General features: G+C 40.0%; 1 protein-coding gene across 3 annotated transcripts in view; it reads right to left on the reverse strand.

The window, feature by feature from the left end:
* Positions 1-366: 366 nt before the first annotated feature.
* The window catches only part of SNX19 (sorting nexin 19), a 42,569-nt gene continuing 24,653 nt past the window's right edge, over positions 367-18,282 (reverse strand). For 2 of the 3 annotated variants that reach the window (XM_012449184.2, XM_021672593.2), the window contains 3 exons: positions 7,778-7,962; positions 6,789-6,876; positions 367-5,731 (listed from right to left, as the gene is read on the reverse strand). In XM_012449184.2, coding sequence (XP_012304607.2) covers positions 5,599-5,731; positions 6,789-6,876; positions 7,778-7,962 — 406 coding nt within the window. In that variant the 3' untranslated portion in view covers positions 367-5,598. The remainder of the gene's footprint in view (positions 5,732-6,788; positions 6,877-7,777; positions 7,963-18,282) is intronic. The other variant, XM_021672590.2, reaches the window with a different exon arrangement.

Consider the following 18,282-nt stretch of genomic DNA (forward strand, 5'->3'; position numbering starts at 1 on the left):
ACCTTCCTCTCCTCATCCCGGGAAGATGCATCTTGCTCTGGTGCAAAGTTAGATTGGACAAACAGCAGGTGTGGAGGGGGCTGTGGGAGCTAAGGCTTGCAAGGATAGCTTGACTGAATTGAGTTCCTGAAACAAGGCATCTCCAACTGCTCCCTGCCCCTCAAACAGCAGAGGAGTGAGATAATCATGCTGTTGACATTTTTAGAGCATAGCACTTAAACTTTTACTAGGCCTCAGTCCGGGCAGATTGTATCAAAATTTGCATTTTAACCTGATGCCAGGTGAATCACACACACATTAAAATTTAGTAAGGAGTATTCTAACTCACTAGACCACAGGTCCACGAACTATGACTCATGGGCCAAATCCGGTCAGCTGCCTATTTTTGTAAATCAAGTTTTATTGGAACACAGCCACACTTGTTTATGAATCGTCTACAACTGTTTTTACACTACAATGGAAAAACTGAGTCGTTACAACACAGACCACACTGCTGCAAAACCTAATATTTATTCTCCAGCCCTTTACTGAGAAAGTTTACTGGCTCCTACAGTAGACTGTAGACTCCTTAAAAGTGAGAATGCAATCTTGTTCTGCTTCGTAAGGTAGAAGGGCAATTTAGTATAGTGGATATACATGTAGGTCAGAGGCAGACTGAAATGATTTGTATCTAGGCTCTGCCACTCCCTTGCAAATGACTGTGGGTAAGGCATAACCACTCTGTCTCACGTTCCCCATCTATAAAATGGGGATATATCAGGTTGGTGCAAAAGTAATTGCATTAAAATGGCAAAACCACAATTACTTTTGTACCAACCCACTACATCAGAACCTATCTTTAAGGGTGTATTTGTAGGTTAAATAAGTGAAGATATGTAAAGGGCTTTAAGTAATGCTCTCAGAAAATGTTAACTATTAGCTGGTACCAGGCATTTTGAGAGTGGATGGGGATTTGCTGAATGTTGGCAGAATGGCCCTCCCTAGAGCAGACATTGTCTATCAACAGCCATGCTCTGCTTCTTACTTGCTAACATCAATTATTTCTGTAGATATCTGAGCTTCATGGAAGGTGACCTTATCTTTGGGGGCAAATACTATTGAAAACCAATCACAATGCCATTCTCAATGTCAGTGGACTGGTGTGAGGTGGGCAGCTCTAGTCAGTGAGTCATAAGGGTTTTTTTTTTTTTTTTTTTGATTTGGGGGTCTCATTCTAGAGTGCAGTAGTGTGATCATAGCTCATTGCAGCCTCAAATTCCTGAGCTCAAGTGATCCTCCTGCCTCAGCCTCCCTAGTAGCTGGAACTACAGGCAACAGCCACCATTCCTAGCTCATAATTTATATATTTTTTGTAGGAACAGGGTCTTGCTATGTTCCAGGCTGGTCTTAAAACTCCTGGTCTCAAATGATTCCCCGACCTAGGACTCCCAAAGTGTTGAGACTATACATGTGAGCCACTGTGCCAGCCTAAAAGAGGATTCTTGAAGGGCTTTTGGGAAATGCTTCTTTCATTCCTTAGAAGAAAACATAGAAGAGATGGTCCTGTTCTTTCATGAATGTTATGTCTGGGTATGATGCCTGAAACTGCAGCACCAGGAAGGCAGGCAGTCTGAGAACAGAGGTGACATAATTAGAATGGCAAAGCCGAAAGATGGAAAGAATCCAGGCCCCTAAAGAGGTCCCAGAGTTGCTGAATCACCAACTCCTGGGCTTACCTACTCATGTACTAAAGTTATAAAATAAAGTAAGTTTTCCTCGTAATTTAATTCCGGTCCAAAGCATCCTGATTCATGCAGCCAGGGACCACAGTTACACATATTTTTACTTTAACCAGGACCTAACAACTGCTGTTGGGTGCTGTGAGCAAGGGAAGAACAGTAGCTGGAAATGAATAACCTGGGTAGGACACAGGAAGACTAAAAAATGTTCTGGATTATACAAATCAAAACCACAAGATATTAGTATCACCTAATACCTTTTAAGATTCCATTATGAAAAAAACAAAACATAAGAAGTGTTGGAGAGGATGTGGAGAAACTGGAACCCTTGTACACTGTTGGTGGGAATGTAAAATGGTCTAGCCATTATGGAAAACAGTATGAAGTCCTCAAAAGATTAAAAATAGAACTATATATGATCCAGCAACTCTACTTCTGGGTATTTATCTAAAATAATTAAAAGCTGGGCCTCGAAGAAATATTCATACTCCCATGTTCACTGCAGCATTATTCTCAGTAATCAAGGTGTGGAGGCAACCTAAATGTCCATCAATGAATGAACGAAGAAAATGTAGCATAGCCAAACAATGGAATGTCTTCAGCCTTAAAAAGAAGAAAACTGTCATCTGCTACAACATGGATGAACCTGGAGGACATTATGCTAAGTGAAACAAGCCAGTCAAAGAAGGACAAACACTGCATGATTCCACTTACATGAGGCAGTCAAAGTAGTCAAACTTACAGAAGCAGAAAGTAGACTAGTGATTGCCAGAGGCTGGCGGGAGGGGAAATGAGGAGTCGCTGTTCAGTTTTAGTTATGCAAGATGAAAAACTTATAGCAGTCTGCTACAAAACACTGTGCTGCTTCTAGTTAATAATGTACTGTCTCAAAAAAAATAATGTACTGGGCCGGGCGCGGTGGCTCACGCCCGTAATCCCAGCACTTTGGGAGGCCGAGGCGGGTGGATCACGAGGTCAAGAGATCGAGACCATCCTGGTCAACATGGTGAAACCCCGTCTCTACTAAAAATACAAAAAATTAGCTGGGCACGGTGGAGCATGTCTGTAATCCCAGCTACTCAGGAGGCTGAGGCAGGAGAATTGCCTGAACCCAGGAGGTGGAGGTTGCGGTGAGCCGAGATCGCGCCATTGCACTCCAGCCTGGGTTAACAAGAGCAAAACTCCGTCTCAAAAATAAATAAATAAATAAATAAAAAATAATGTACTGTATACTTGAGGGTAGATCTCACATTATGTGTTTCTTTACAACAATAAGAATATCACCTTATAAACTGCAAATTTCTAAAATGGAAATTGGAGTAGCTTGTACTGATTTTAAAATTTATACACGCCCCTAGGCTCAGATTTAGAAACTTACTTTTCATTTAGGTTTTATTAAGTCTAATTGAAACATGTGAAAAAAACTAAGTTATATGTAGTGAAAAAGTATAGCTTTCTTGAATTCAAATAAGCAATGGCAGAGATCACCTTTAGAATTTGATAGAAAGAACACAGCATCTCTGCCTCCTCTTTTTTATAGATATTAAGAAAAGGGAAAGTACTTTAGTCTTACTTCAAGTATCAAAATTCTGAGTTAAATGAATAAAATTTAGTCCTGAGTAAATGCAAAAAACAAACAAGCAAACAAAAAACCCTTCCTGGATTAGTGCAGGCCCAATTCTTCACTGTCTTTTATCACCCTGCCAGCTGGGAGGATCTTTTCCAGATACCTGTGGCTTTCTACCAATTGCTACTCTCTCATTGTCTGAACCTGTTACCCAAACTTAGCAGGTCATTTTCAAAGCCAGATGAGTTTTGATTATTTCCTTGCCAATATCCATTACTTCCCTCCAGGCTGGGTAGAAGGAGGGACTGAGGACAGCTTATCTTTTTGAGGCACATGGAGTGGAGGTAGGGACTTTTACATAACATGAAAAACAAGTAAGTTCTTTGGGCTGGAAGTGTCAAAAGATTCCTTAGAATTTATAGCCACAGGGATTTCATGATGTGTCTGATGTACTGATTTTGTGCCACATTTGAGCCAGGACAGGCAGCAGATTCAAAGCAACACAGGTGGCTAAATACATATGAAGGGAAGGTATGGGGAGAGAAAAGTGGCATAAAACAGGGCTGCCCCCTATGCCCATCCAGAATAGAATCTTGGCCCTCACTGAAGGAGCTGAATGATCAGCTCTGATACATCGGCTGAACTCACATAAGGTAGAGATCCTGAGCTACCTCTGCCTGTCAAAGTCTAGGGCTGGAAATGCTTCAAGAACTTTGGAGCCATAAAGTCACTGTAATGGTCAACCTTTAAGGCTAGAAGGGGCCATGAGACATCTCATTCATCTCCTTGCCTTTTGGCAAGAATTGCACACCTAAGCCTCCCAAATATATCAGATACAATTTAGGGTTAAAAACCTCCAGAGGGGCAAAAAAGTAAAAAGATTTCACAACTTTCTTCTGCAAACCACTTTAATTGTGTGTTCATCACCTACTTTAGAATCTAAGAGAACTTTAACACTTGTTATTGACACCTCATTGCCTTCTCATCAGTCTAACTCCAAGACCTTTCTCCAAGTGGTGGCTCTGGTAATTCAGCAAAGGGAAGGTGCTAACAGGCAGGTGTGAAGCCAAAGGGCTCTTAGTGACTTCCTTGACACCTTTCTGCCAGCTATTCACATGTGTTTAATATGTAGCACTTCCCTGTGACTGTCTGCATCCTTTTCTACCAGCAATTCCTCCTGATTTATCCTTCTCCTCCAGCAATTTCTAATTGCTTTGCCTTTCTAATAGATGTTGCAGCCTGACAGAACACCTCTGCCTTCATTGCTGGTGTTCTTAAAAGACTAATTATAACCATAAGGAATAGGAAATAAGCTATTCCTTGTAAGTTCTAATCTTATCTGTTCAGAGTAATAAAAGTTCCCTGTCAAAGAATTATCAAGGGAGAATTTACCAACCAGGCTTGCTATTCCTACTCTTCGTGTATTCTTGACGGGAGACAAGTGCTTTACCTTTTCTTTGCAAAAACTGAGGCTGAATATGCAACTTGTCATGCAATTTTGCTGATAGAGAAAGGGTCACAAATTCAAAAACTCAATTGCTCTAGGGCAGGGGGTTGGAAGGAAAGCCAATAAATAAAATGTGTGGTACAAATGCCTTTCAGGAAGGGGTGTGAAGGGTGGGGTGGATTTACCAGAAGCTTTGGCAGTCAGCTTTGAAGTCTTCTGGAAAGGAAAAGTAGCCTCCCAGGGAAGCAGCCTCATGACATCTTCCATAAGGCTGATTGTTGAGAAATAGCAACACATGAGCAAGAAGTCCCTTGAAAAATTTTCTTCCCTCATTCTTCTTCTGGAACTGTTGGGAAACTAGATTAGACTCAAGAGTTTGTTTTTTGAAAATGGTCCTGAGTGAATTTTTAGTTTCCGGGTAGGAAAGGAGCTCAGAAGGTTGTTTTCTCCTCCAAGGAAATCTGGCCACAGTTTTTTTCCTGTTCTATCCAGAGCTTGTGTGCTGGTGGATTAGGTACATGTGTGCACAAGGCCAGGGTTTTGGCAAACAATCTCGGGGAGGATGGCAAAAGCAGAAGCAAAATGGGCTCATTCCTCTACCTCACGGCTCTTTCCCCAAAGGAAACAGGATCTACTCACCAGCAACAATCCCAACACCACAAAAGGGACATGGAAATAAATAGGCATGCAACTGGGACACATGTCACCTGCTACAAATGGAACAGAAGTGGGAGAGAATTAAGCCACTGACAGCCTAGGCCTCCTCAGCTGTAGCCTACTTCCAGAGGGCATGGGTTTCCTGACTGGTCTCTGGGTGTCTGAGTAACTCTACTTCCCTGACCTGGGAATAATACATGAATAACCAGCTAAGAGAAGACACCCATCCTTTTAGGGTTGCCTGGGGTATCTGAAGCAGAGGTGGTAGTAGCAGACTCCTCAACAGAGGCACTGAGATCCAAGAATTCCAGGATGATGTCCCCAAGGCAGTAAATCAAATGCCTGAAACAAACAGACAAAAAACTTAGGGTCTGGCTCAGTCAGGAAACACAAGATCCTGTTTATGACATTTATTTTCTCCTCCCCCGTCACCAATGCCCCAAACTTCAATAGTCTGATGAAGCCTCTGCCATGAAATTAATGTTTTTTGAACTAATAAAGCCTCTGATCCTAATAAAGACAAGAACAGTACTTGAGACTAGGTTTTATGAAATTCCATTTCTCTTTATACAGTTACATTAGCACTGCTCTGAAGAACTGTGATAACAAATCCTTGAGACGTCACGTTACTAGATACTTTCAGAATTCCTGACTACTGTTGCTTTTCATAATTAATTACCTTAAATTTATAGGCTGCCTTGCAGGCAGTGAGGTAAAGCCAGGATCCTTGAGGAAGTTAACAAACAGTCTACTTTGGGATAGGGTTTGAATGCAAGATGATTCAATACTTCCAGAAGAGTAACAGAGTTCCGCCCAAGGGGTGGAACCTACCTCTTCTGGATTATTCTAGGACTCTTCACCCAGCATTTCTGGTCCCTTTATGAGATTCCAATCTTACTATCTTGTCTGCTTCATATGAAGCAGAGACAACTCCTGGTGTGACATGAATCACAACTCCTGGTGTGACATGGAGGCCATGGGCTTACGTTGAACATCTTACATGGTCTGTGATACACAGGCCAGGGTGCACTCTCAGAGCGTTCACAGGGGCTGGCAGATGTTGGAAAGAGTACTGAGCAAGTACACTGAACAAGTCTGCACAATAAGAGCGCATTTTCAGCAGCTCATGTGGGGCCTGCATACAGTTCTTCCAAACACCAATGGTGGTTGGTCCAAGAGTGACTTCCTAGCACGTGACGACCTGCTCATAAGCCTGATGGTGTGGATTTTACTTAGTGTGTGGATCTGGACATCAAACTCTGTAGTTGGGGCTGAGAGCAAGTAAAGACTACAGTCCTATTCTTCGGAATATGGGCTTTTCACTCAGAAACCTTGGATACCTCTGAGACCAGAGACAGCTTTAGCTATGCTGATGTTGGAATTATGTTTTTCCACCTACCTGTTGATGAGGGGTTGTTGTAGTGACTCCAAGACTAGACCCCAGCTCAGCTGGCATTTGTTTGCCCCAAGAATTTCTACTACAAGATCTGAGGAGGAAAAGACCAGACGGAATTTGTGTGTTACCATTGAAGGTTTAGATTCTAAGGACAGTCTCTCCCCAGGATCTCTGCCATTTTTACATAAGTTAGGTATTTAGGGCATACATCTAAACCACACAGCCAAACTAAAATCCTCACAAAATAGGAAAAACCAGAGAAAAATATGTTTCTTAAGTTAGGTATCTAAATAAGAATGGGCTTCAACACCCATTATAACCTGCCACTAAAATGCAGGTACTCCTTCCAATGTAACAGTTTAGGTTGGCGATCACAGAGTTATAATGATAAGGGTAAATAAAACTGATTGTCCAGAGCTAAGTGCATAACTGTTTCCTGGTTATCACAGCCATAGGCAACAAACTGCCTTCCTGGTCCTCTAAAAACACAATGCAAGGAAAAACAACCTTTTCAGGTTTTGTTTTTACTTATTGCTAAAGGCCATGTGCCATACTCAATGGCTGCAATTTATTTAGTTCGAGCTTCTGTGGGACATGTGATTTTCTTCCTTGGTCCCAAAATGCTATGAATTGGCAGAGAATCTGAAGTCTTCATTTCCTGGATATGGCTCTGAGACCTGTCCCTGCAGGCGGAGCTTCCCCAAACCTGCCCAAAAGTTTTTAACCTAAATATCTGCAGGATTGTCACCTGGTATTTAGGGTGTAGCCATAGAGTTCCTATCCATTCCCTTGGCATCAGCTGAGTGAGGGATAAAAGAATTGCAGCCCTGTTTGTTTTCCTATTAGCCTAAGAAATGATGGGTCAACAGATATTTGAATCTAGCCACATTCGGGGCCCTTTTACAAACAAGAAAAAGGTACAGGGGTAATGGTGGTGAAGCAGAATGGAAGGGAACTGTGACTGGTATAACTGATCTCATTGGTCCAATTACCTGGGAGGACTCCCATCAGGCTCTGCAAAGCCTGTTTCTCAGCAGCCAGTTTCTGCTCCTGGGTCCTTACAGGCTGTGGAAACTTAGGCAAAACTCCACCGGGCCAGATGGACTCCTGAAGAAGCCGAAGGTACTGCACCCAGCGCTGTGGACTTGTTAAATCAGCCACCTGCACCTCTAGCCACCTGTGGTAGAAGAGAGACAGAAGCTTAGAAAAAGCTGAAGGAAAGGACATAGCAAGGCAGGGGACTGATTGTAGATTCGTATGTCAAAATCCTAACCCTCAAAGTGATGGTATTAGGAGGTGGGGAGTTTGGGGAGGTGATTAGGTCATGGGGGCAAAAGGTAAATGCCCTTATAAAACAAACCTGAGAGAGACTTCTTGCCCCTTTTGCCACATGAGGACACAGAAAGAAGACAGCTTTCTATGAACCAGGAAAAGGGCCCTGACCAGAGACCAATTCTGCTGGTACCTTGATCTTGAACCTCCCGGCCTTTAGAACTGTGAGAAATGCATTTCTGTTGTTTATAAGCCATTCGGTTTATGGTATTTTGTTACAGCAGCCCAAACAGACTAAGATACCATAAATTACATGAGCAATCAGAAAAGGACAACGTAACCACTGACTCTTACAATGGAAACCAAGCCAATTCAACAACTTGAGGTAACAGAATTTGAAGATGAGTAACAATAAGAATCGTGTTATTGACTGCGTGTTCACTATGTGCCACATACTGTACAAGCAGTTTTACAGAAGAGAACACTAAAAGGGCCTCGGTCTCTGAGCAAGGCCGCACCTACACCTTTCTAGCTCTCCTCGGGCGGGAAGCATTATAACCTTCTTGGTAACATGCACACACAGCCTTCACAGCTAAGGCTTTGGCGATCTTTACACGATTTCCCCTCTCTACCTTCCCAGCCATATCCTCTGGTCTTCAAGTCCTCATGATTGTCTTGGAGATTTCCTACATCTGCCCTTTGTTCGTAATAGTTCTCTCACTAACAAGGCCCTCTTCTCACCTTGCCTGTAGAGCAAGTCTCGAGTTTGCCCTTCTGGCAAGACCTGTTTCAATTCCATCTCCTCCATGAAATCCTTGACCATCACAGCTGGAAGTGCTCTCCTTCTCCATAGACCTCCTTTGGCAGGTAGTTCTGGAGCCAATATTTTACTTTGGAATATGAATCTTTTTTGAGGTGTTTACAGCTTTACCTCTTCAACTAAATTATAACCTGTAAGAGTTCTATGTCTTGTATTTTAAAAAAATTTCCCACAGTACTTGGTGCTCAAGAAATGGTTGACTAACTGATAACTGTTCTTATTTCAATGAAAAAATTTCCCTTTGTCTTACTTTCAAAAATGAGTCAATTACTCTGAGGGGGAAGATATACTTTGGTATATCTTCCAAAGGACCTCACATTGCATTATGACAAAAATGTCCTCCTTGTTCTCTTGCATGGTGATTTAGTGTCTCACGCACATGTGTTGGGTGCAAAATGAATTTTGGCATGTGGCAAATCTGGAATTCAGCTGGAAACCTAGAAGGTGGTTCAACATTATTCTTTTTTTGTTCCTGCATTTTTTTCAAACTGATATGGTAGAAGCTGAGGTTCAAGGCTGTTGAGGTCTCCCCTTCACCCACCTCATTTCAGATTGTCATAGCTTTGTTGGTCAGGGATGGACAATCAATCACTTCTATTCATGCATGGAAGACTCTGTTTGGTGCTACACCACATGGCAGCTCATGCCATCGCTCCTATACTCGAGTCACTTGTCACCCATCCAAGAGCAGAGGGGGCTGCCAAGGCAAACTTTATTTAACCTCCACTCTGCCAGACAGTCTGCATTCCACTCAAGCTGGGCATTCCAGCCATGGGGGCTGCAATCCCCCAAGCCCAGGGCTCACAAATGATTCTAAGAATAGGAAGTGTGTAAGGTAATAGCAGGGCAAGAATGATAGCTATCGATGGAGATCAAGAGTGGCACAAAGCTGTTCTTGTCCAAAATAGCCATCACGATCGTATTTGTTATTATTAGGACCGCATCTCCTTTTTATAGGGCTTTTCATTCAGCGAGCCTAAGACGCCTGATGAAAGGGATCCAGCAGCAAGAATTCCTGTTCCTGTTTATATAAGAAGGTCACCAGAGGGAGGTGGCTGCAATGACCTGATCGGCTTCTCTGCAGGGGATTAAGTGAGCCAAGATCTCCTTTGTTCACCTCAAACCATGTATACTTCTGCAATTTTTGCTGAGGAGAATGACGTGTCTTAGGGTCTCATCTAAGTGTCTCGGAGAGGAGCAAAGTCTTGCAAACTAAAATATTCAGCCATACAATCCTTCTTAGACTGAACATGTTACACGCCAGCAAACCTGGGTACCTCAGCCATCTTCTGGGCATGTCTTACAAAGCAAGAGTTTGAATCTTTTGAATGAACATTAATTTACCTGATGGGGACAGGACTTCACATTGCATTATGACAAGAATTCCCTCCTTATTCTCTTGCATGGTGATTTAGTGTGTCATGCACGCGTGTTGGGTGCAAAATGAATTTAGCATATGACAAAATATAAATTTGTAAACCTACATGAATCTATAAGGCAACTTTTCAAACTCTAACTCTAAACAGAAAGGCTGGGGACAGAAATAAAAGTATGAAAAAGTAAAAACAAGCACCTGATGATGAGGATGAGTCTATGAGTCAAATTTGTGGGAGCTAAAAAGCATAACTCACTGACGAAAAGGACTGACACCTTCAAGTAAGTATCAACTGCTGATGAGACAAAGACACTGTCAAGGTCTGTACACATGAGGCACAGAACTGGCCAAGAAAAGGCCCTGGAAGAAGTCAGGCCCAGGGATGTAAGAAACAGAACTTCTACAAACTGGCAGAAATAAATTCCCTTCATACCTAGAAGGGAGGGACAGAGTTTGGAAAGTGGCTTCTAGTACCTGGGAGCTGCAGAGTTTCAGCTTTCCTTATTCTTCTCCACACTCTGAAGACACAAACCACACACTTGCACCACACATTATTTAAACATTTGCTCTGTTTCCTGGATTCTCCTCTTGCCCACGTTCTGCCTACCCTTCCCCCTGTCAGCAAACACAGGCTTTATCCTAGTCGTTTGGGCTCAGCATGGTCTTACTTCCTAGCCCCAGGCAGCCTGTATAGAAGACAAATCCTTCCTGTTCACAGAACTTCTGAGCGATGGTGTCTCATTAAAAATGATGAGTATGCTAATCAGGTAGAAAAACACGACAAAGCCCAAACCAAGAAAATCATCACCACTACTGCCACTGCCCCTCACACGATACAATCTCTAAAATGTTTAAGCTGTCATTCAATTCCTAAGACATACTTTGTTATCACCTACAATGCCTTTCTTAAGTTGTAAATGGCTATATTCAGAAATTTGGTATACTCTGCCTTGCCTAACACCTGGATGGAACCAACCACCGCAGGTTCTTGACAGCAATGAAGAAGGTGGAGATCTCTTCATTCAAAAATCTCTCCTCTCCCTTCCATCCCTACCTTCCCTTCCTTGGGTTCTATCATCCTTCTCTAAGGTGAAGTTCCATACACACCATCATTTCTTTATCTAACTTTATTAACTCTCTTAATCATGCTTGGTTTATTTGGGATCTGGCTAGAGCATGGAAGACAAAGAGATTAGGTGTAGGATTGTTAAAAGGAACAGACCGCTCAACCTCTCTCCACTAACTCTCTTCATCTCACTATTCTACACTGCATCTTTCTATTCTTAACATAAGAGTGGGAAGGTTAAAAAGAGATGTGTATCTCTACAGAGCTCTCTTTAAGTGGAAGGAATGGAATTTATGTGTCTGAAATCCAATACATCACAGGAGCTTTTCCAGCATCAGTTTCTGGAATTTGCTGGTACCATTTACTATTAGGCTGACAGAAATCTAAAGCTTCACGGTCAAAACACACACATGTTCCTCTCACTATTCATTAGAAATTACTTATAATGAATCATGTACTAAATACAAATGCTATTGTTTATGTAATACAAGATGGATGAGGTAAATATGCTAAAATAAATATGGTAGAGAATAGTCTTAGATAGCACTGGTTTTATTTTCCACTACTATTCCAGGTCTGATATTTGATTTAGAGATATCTCTTTCTATTGCCTTCATCCCAAAGAAGAGAAGGAAAAAAAAAAACCCAAACAAGGTCTCTTCTGTCAAGCCATCTCTGAATGATTCAGAGCCTTACTAGGGGGGCTAGAAATAGCCAATAAAATACCAAAAAACCCACCCCACAACATTTTGACTCCAAGACACTCAATAACTTCACTTATGCCAGACAGGGGAGAAGAGAGGATGTCGAGATCAGGGCTTGTCACTACGCGGGGACTGCACATCTACTCCATGTTCAAGGGAACCTGGTCTGAAATAGCTGCAGATAGAGGAATAAAGCAATGACTAAAAAGGAGACAGTTTAATACTAGGGCTTAAGATGGCACTTCAAGGTTAGCAGAAGGTCATTTCCCATGAAAACAGCAGAATCAAATCTCATGAGTAAGAGGAGAAGGCTTTAGAGACCATGTCTAATCCAATTAGCCAAATCCCCTTCACTTTTTTTCTAAGGCAGCAGCTATGGCTGAGTGAGAAAGGGTCTTAAATCAGTATGGCTTAATGAAGAGGAGAAAGGGAGTAAGATACTAAAATCATAAAACAAAAAATATTCAAAAGAGCCATAACAATATTCTAAACAAAAATGCCTGGTGCAGTCTAAACAAAAGAAAATAACAGGGCCATTCCTTCCAGCCTATTTGTCTATTGGCTATCTATTTATCTCTACAGACAATCCAAGGGCAATTATGCTTCAACTTCATCTTAAGATAACAAATACAGTTCAAAGGCAAAGAGACAGTAAAAGAAGATCGAGTTAAAGCTTCTATCATTCTAAATACACCTTCAATAAGTTAGAAGTATTGATTTCTTTTATTACCCTTAGAGCAGGGTTTTCAACCTTGGTACTACTGATATTTTGGACTGTGAAATCTTTGTCATGGGGCTTTCCTGTGCATTATAAAATATCACAACATCCCTGCCCTTCTCCCCTCAAATTAGATGCTAGTTGTGCCAACCAAACATGTCTCCAGACATTGCCACATGTCCCCTGAGGACAAAATTGCTCCAGTTGAGAATCACTGCTTTAGACTTAGGGACTTTTGGATACAATTGTATCAGGCCACTTTCATAGTCATTTTAAACCTGGTGGTTGTAGCACAATGCTTTTCAAACTGTGGGCTGGCCATCATTATATTAGAGATCATATAATCTGCTTTGTTGTTTGTGATAACGTGAAAGTGCATCTGTTTGGAGACACTTGTTTCATATGTATGTACATACATATGTGTATATCAGATATGTGTGCATGCATATGTATGTATGTGCCCATGCCTATGAGTGTGTTCATAGTGGGCTGCAATGTACAGTGCATTTTTTTACTGTAGGTTGAAGTTTAAGAAAAAGTTTGAAAAACACTTATATAATGTCAAGAATCAGGAGTAGTAGCCCAAGCCACATTTTTAGCTTCCTGGAAATGCTTCCCATCTCCATCCACCCAAGCACCCTGTAAAATGTTTGCAGGGGCCTACACCATGAACACTGTGTTCTGTACCGCCAGTCCTAGCACATGAGTATTGGCTCATCCAATCAGTAGCAGCAATCTATCGGGTGGGAGAGAAAGGAGGTCTTGGAGGTGATGGTGTAGATTCAGGACATTCTCCATTAAACAAACTGTTCTGGCCAATTTCACACCTGATAAAAGTTACACTTCTTTTCTCTCTGATGCCGCTCCCAGGCCTCTGTCTTCCTGCCATGGCCCCTTCTTGTGTTTATAGACAGCTCCCCCTGTCAGCTCTCAGCTCTAGGTTTCTGTCCTATAACTATCCAGACCCAAGTTACTCAGCTGTGTCTGAGAAAGTTCAACATTGCTGCCCTCTGACTGTGTATCTAGGTCACCATCCTTTCCTGCCCGGTGCTGGAGAAGAATGAGGAGGAAATGAACTCTGAGGGCAAGGAACTACTGCTTCTTTCTCCCAATGACTACTGTGAAATCTAAAATGGCTCGGAGTTTGCACAATTTTTTCTTCTCTGATTTTTGCTTTTACGTTTTAAATCATGGATCCACATCTTTGAATCACGTACTTCAAGGGAAGACCTGACACTGTCCTAAATACCACAATGTAAGAATCTGAGTTCCATGTTTATATCTAGCCACAAATAGTTTTTGTTTTTGATTACTAATGTACACATCACAGATATAAAATTAGTATGTATTAAAAAATGGAAGGATTCTTAAGGAAGGAACTTCAAAAAATCATCTGTTCAACCTTAGTGGTTATCTTTTCCAATCTTGTTAACTCTATATATGAAAACACTGAGCACCAAAAAAAAAAAAAAATACTTTACAGTAAGTGGCTTATAAGAACATACAACTTGAGAGTTAGAAGGAAACTTGGAGGTGATCTTATCTAGTCTCCTCCCAAAGCAGAACTCTCCTCTGTAATATAATGGCATAGACAAGGGTTGTGCCCTGTGAATCCAGAAACTTGAGCTTTTATCTTAGTTCCGCTACAGAATTAGCAATGTGACCTCAGAGAAGTGGCTTAATTCCTTAAAAGCATAATTTAATTTTGTTGAAGATGTTTCTTAAACCTTGGCAACCCAAATCTGCCTCCTTGTGTTGATAAATTCTAGTCATTGGTTCTAGTTCTACTCTCTGGAGTTACCAGATATTAGGTAAATCTCTTCCAAAAGACAAGAGTTTGCATTTTTAAATTCAGCTATTATTTCTCCCTTATGTCTTTTCTACAAGCTCTATACATATTTGATTTTGCCAACCTCAAAGACATGCAATAAATATCTGATGAACGAAGGAGAGAAATGAACCACTTCTCATCCTAGCTCCATCCTCTGGGTGTGCTGCTTTGTTTTTCTTTTAAAATGAAGTGCCCAGAACCAAACAGCTCTGAGATGTGATCTGACCAGCAAAGAATACAGGGGATTGATGCTTTCCTTGATTTAGACTCTATACTTCTTACATAGCCTAAGATTGTGTTAGCTTTTTGGCACACACATCAAAAGCACTGACTCATATTGAGTTTTCAGTCAGCTAAAACCCTAAGTCCACAAGTGTATATTAAAACAAAAATTGTGTGCCCCTCTGTTAAGTATAGTTTTGCCCTTCTGTATTTATGCAATTAAAAAAAATCTAAATTATAGTTTATAATATTTATTGCTATCAAATTCCGTCTTGTTGGCTTTAGATTACCATTCTAAGTTTTCTAAATGTTTTTGAATCTTAATTTTCATCATCTAGAGTATTAGTTACTCGTCTAAGATTAGAATTTCTTGCAAATTTTCTGATGAAAAAACTGATCAGGATAAGATCAAGAGCAATGCTCTGTCACTAGAAATTTCCCTCCAGGATGGCATCAGTTTATGATGTTATTTACTCTTGGGCTAAAGACACTCGACTAGCCATAAGTTACTTAAAAGTACTATAGTGCAGGAAGCATATTCCATCCTGTCCATACGGATATTACGGCAAAGCTTGTTGAAATCCATATACAATGTAACTACAACTGCACACTAACCAGGTAGGGCACAGTCCTACTGAACCCATAATGGTTTATAGGGTTCCCCATTTCCTTTCCCAAATGTTCACGAACATCTATTTCATCATCTGCTTCAGAAATTTCCAGAAGTAAATGTTGGAGTCAAGAACCTTTAACCGTTTTTTAAAATGGCAAGATATTTGTGCATCTCTAACCTATATGTATAAATGGCAATGTTTCTTAATGACCTTAATGTTAAACATAAATTTGTTAAGTTTCACGGGATATAATTCATCTAGGCTATGTACAGGTTTAAATGTACAAACCTTTAAAATAGGTTAAATTGCTCTATTATTATTATTATTATTATTATTATTATTTTCATTTCTATTTTGGTTGTCAATTCTACTTTAATCATTTCTGTTCAATTCTTCTTGCTAGGCCATTTTCCTTGACAAAGAAAATAGAAAACAGCCTAGCAAATAATAGACCCATTCATTCATTGCTAAGTGAATGAATAAATGCTTTTACCATGTAATCAGTTAATAACATAGCATCTGTCCCAAACGATGACCTTTATATATTTTTTCTCGTTAGTAACATGTGATGTATGTGTTTTTCACATAAGTCTTTTCCCTTAATATTTACCTACAACCTCAGAAGCCTACTGGACCCTGTTCTTATTAGTTCTATTACTGCTATTTTTGTATTATTCAGTATGTGTCCCCTCTTTCTATTTTTTAAAAATGTTCTCCTGGAATCTGATCTCAGTTAACTACCCTGGTTTCATTTACATTTGATGCTGATTCTTTTTCTTCCTCATTGGAAATAAGTGTATAATTTGTTCATTCATTTACTTAAAGCATTGATTGAGCTTCTTGTAAATGCCAAAAAAAAAAAAAAAAGACTGTAAGGTTTTGAAGGCAGAAATCTTATGTAATTTATTTTGACATTTCCCTTAGCATTTAATAGTGTTATTCACAAATAAACAATCCAGGTTTTACTAAATGAATCAATCCTGTTGCAACTTTCAGTGATACCTTCTGGTATTAAACATTTAAGTTAATTTGTTATTACAGCATGTAAAACAGTTTTTATCTCATTCTGTCATGCTCCTGTGAATTCCAGTACCTTCCATTTCTGCTTTCCTTTCTGTGGCAGCTGTTTTTCACGATATCCAGTTTTAACTTTATCTGATTTTTTGGTCAGCATCTTACTCTTTACTGGGTTGATGGTCTATTGCCATTCTTTCTACAATTTTTGAGGTGTACTCTGTCTGTAGTCAGAAGTTCACCATGTGAATAATCATATGTTATGGCACAGAAAATTCAAAAACCTTGCCTTGGTACCAGCTACACAGTTAGCTATGATTTAATGTTTTTCTTTTTCTTCTAAGAAACTTACAGATAGAAAAAAAGTTGAAAATACGATCTAGGCCTTAAGTTTTCTATTTAAAAATATCTCAAAATTATTAGAGATACAGTATAGGCTTCTTCAAGTGTCATCATTTATTTTTATAAAAATCAGAGCAGATAATATAATCTATTAATTTAGTAAGCAACAGAATTTTAACCACAACCCAATATGCTGTTCAGAAAGATATTACCCCATCCTTTTAGTTATGCTTCTCAATCTGCAAGTTGAAAATTATGTGTGAATCATTCTTGATTTCTCTTTTTCTCAACCCTAATCCAATACCACGTAATCATGTAAACAGTCACTAAATATAGGTGATCCTACCTCCTCAGTATCTCATGAATCTATTACCCCTTTACCATCTCTATTGCAATGATCTTAGTTGAATGCCTCATCACCTTTTATCTCTATCAATGACATCCCTTTCTAATTTGTCTTCCTAGTTCTAACTTTGGCCCCTTCAATTAATTAATCCTCCACAGCACTATTTAAATTATTTTTCTCAATTGCAAATTTGCTTATGTCATCATCTGTTTATGTTTTGTAAATTGTTTCCTATCAAATGAGTGACAAATGTTTTGTTCTTGGAATGACTCACAGGACTCTGAATGAACAGACTCTCATTAAACTCTTCAGTGTTATCATCAGCCTTATTCTTGCATATCATATATTCCTAATCAATTATACTCAACTTCTTTGAGTACCACAAATACACGATATTATTTTACTGCTCTGCCTTGAATGCTCTCTCTCTCTCTCTCACTGTCTCCTGGCAACTCCCTTCATTCTTTAAATCTCATCTCTGATGTCATCTCCTATAAGCCTTCCCTGGACCTCTCATAATTGATACATCCCTTCTCTGAATCACATATAGAGTTCTTTTCAAAGCACTGATTTTATACTACAACTCCTATTTATAAGTTTGCTCCTCCAACTGGATATTAAACTCTCTATGGTAGGGGTTTTGGGTCTTTTTTAAGTATTTTGATCACCTAACATAGTGCCTACCACAGAGAAGGCAATCAATAAATATTGGTTAATAAGGGAATTCATGCTGTATATGGGACCAACATTGGTCTTAAAGCATGGCACACAGTTCAAAATAGGCTCTGCAGAAAGCATACATCCCAGTATTTAAAACAGTAAAAACACTGAGCTCTTAATTATTCATGCTTATGGAGGAAGGCACTGACAGATTTAAAAAAAACATGAACAATATAAATATCCTTTGTATTTGACATTCCATATGTATTTATATATACATCTGGCAGATTTGCTTTCCTAATAATCTTTTGTTTAGGCTAATAATAAAACTGTGGGCCAATACACCAGCAACAGAGCTGATGTTGTAAGGGGTATGCTAGGTAATAAGTCAGTGGATCTACAACTAAGAATAATCCATGAAATGGGCATTCACATCTGGCTACACATTCCTCTAGAAGGGAAGAGAGCTGGAAGGCAAGGGAATGGGTCAGCCATGCTTCTTATCTCACACTA

This window comes from Aotus nancymaae, unplaced genomic scaffold (genome assembly GCF_030222135.1).
Source record: "Aotus nancymaae isolate 86718 unplaced genomic scaffold, 86718_ANA_hifiasm-v0.15.2.pri h1tg000012l, whole genome shotgun sequence".
Classification (NCBI taxonomy): domain Eukaryota; kingdom Metazoa; phylum Chordata; class Mammalia; order Primates; family Aotidae; genus Aotus; species Aotus nancymaae.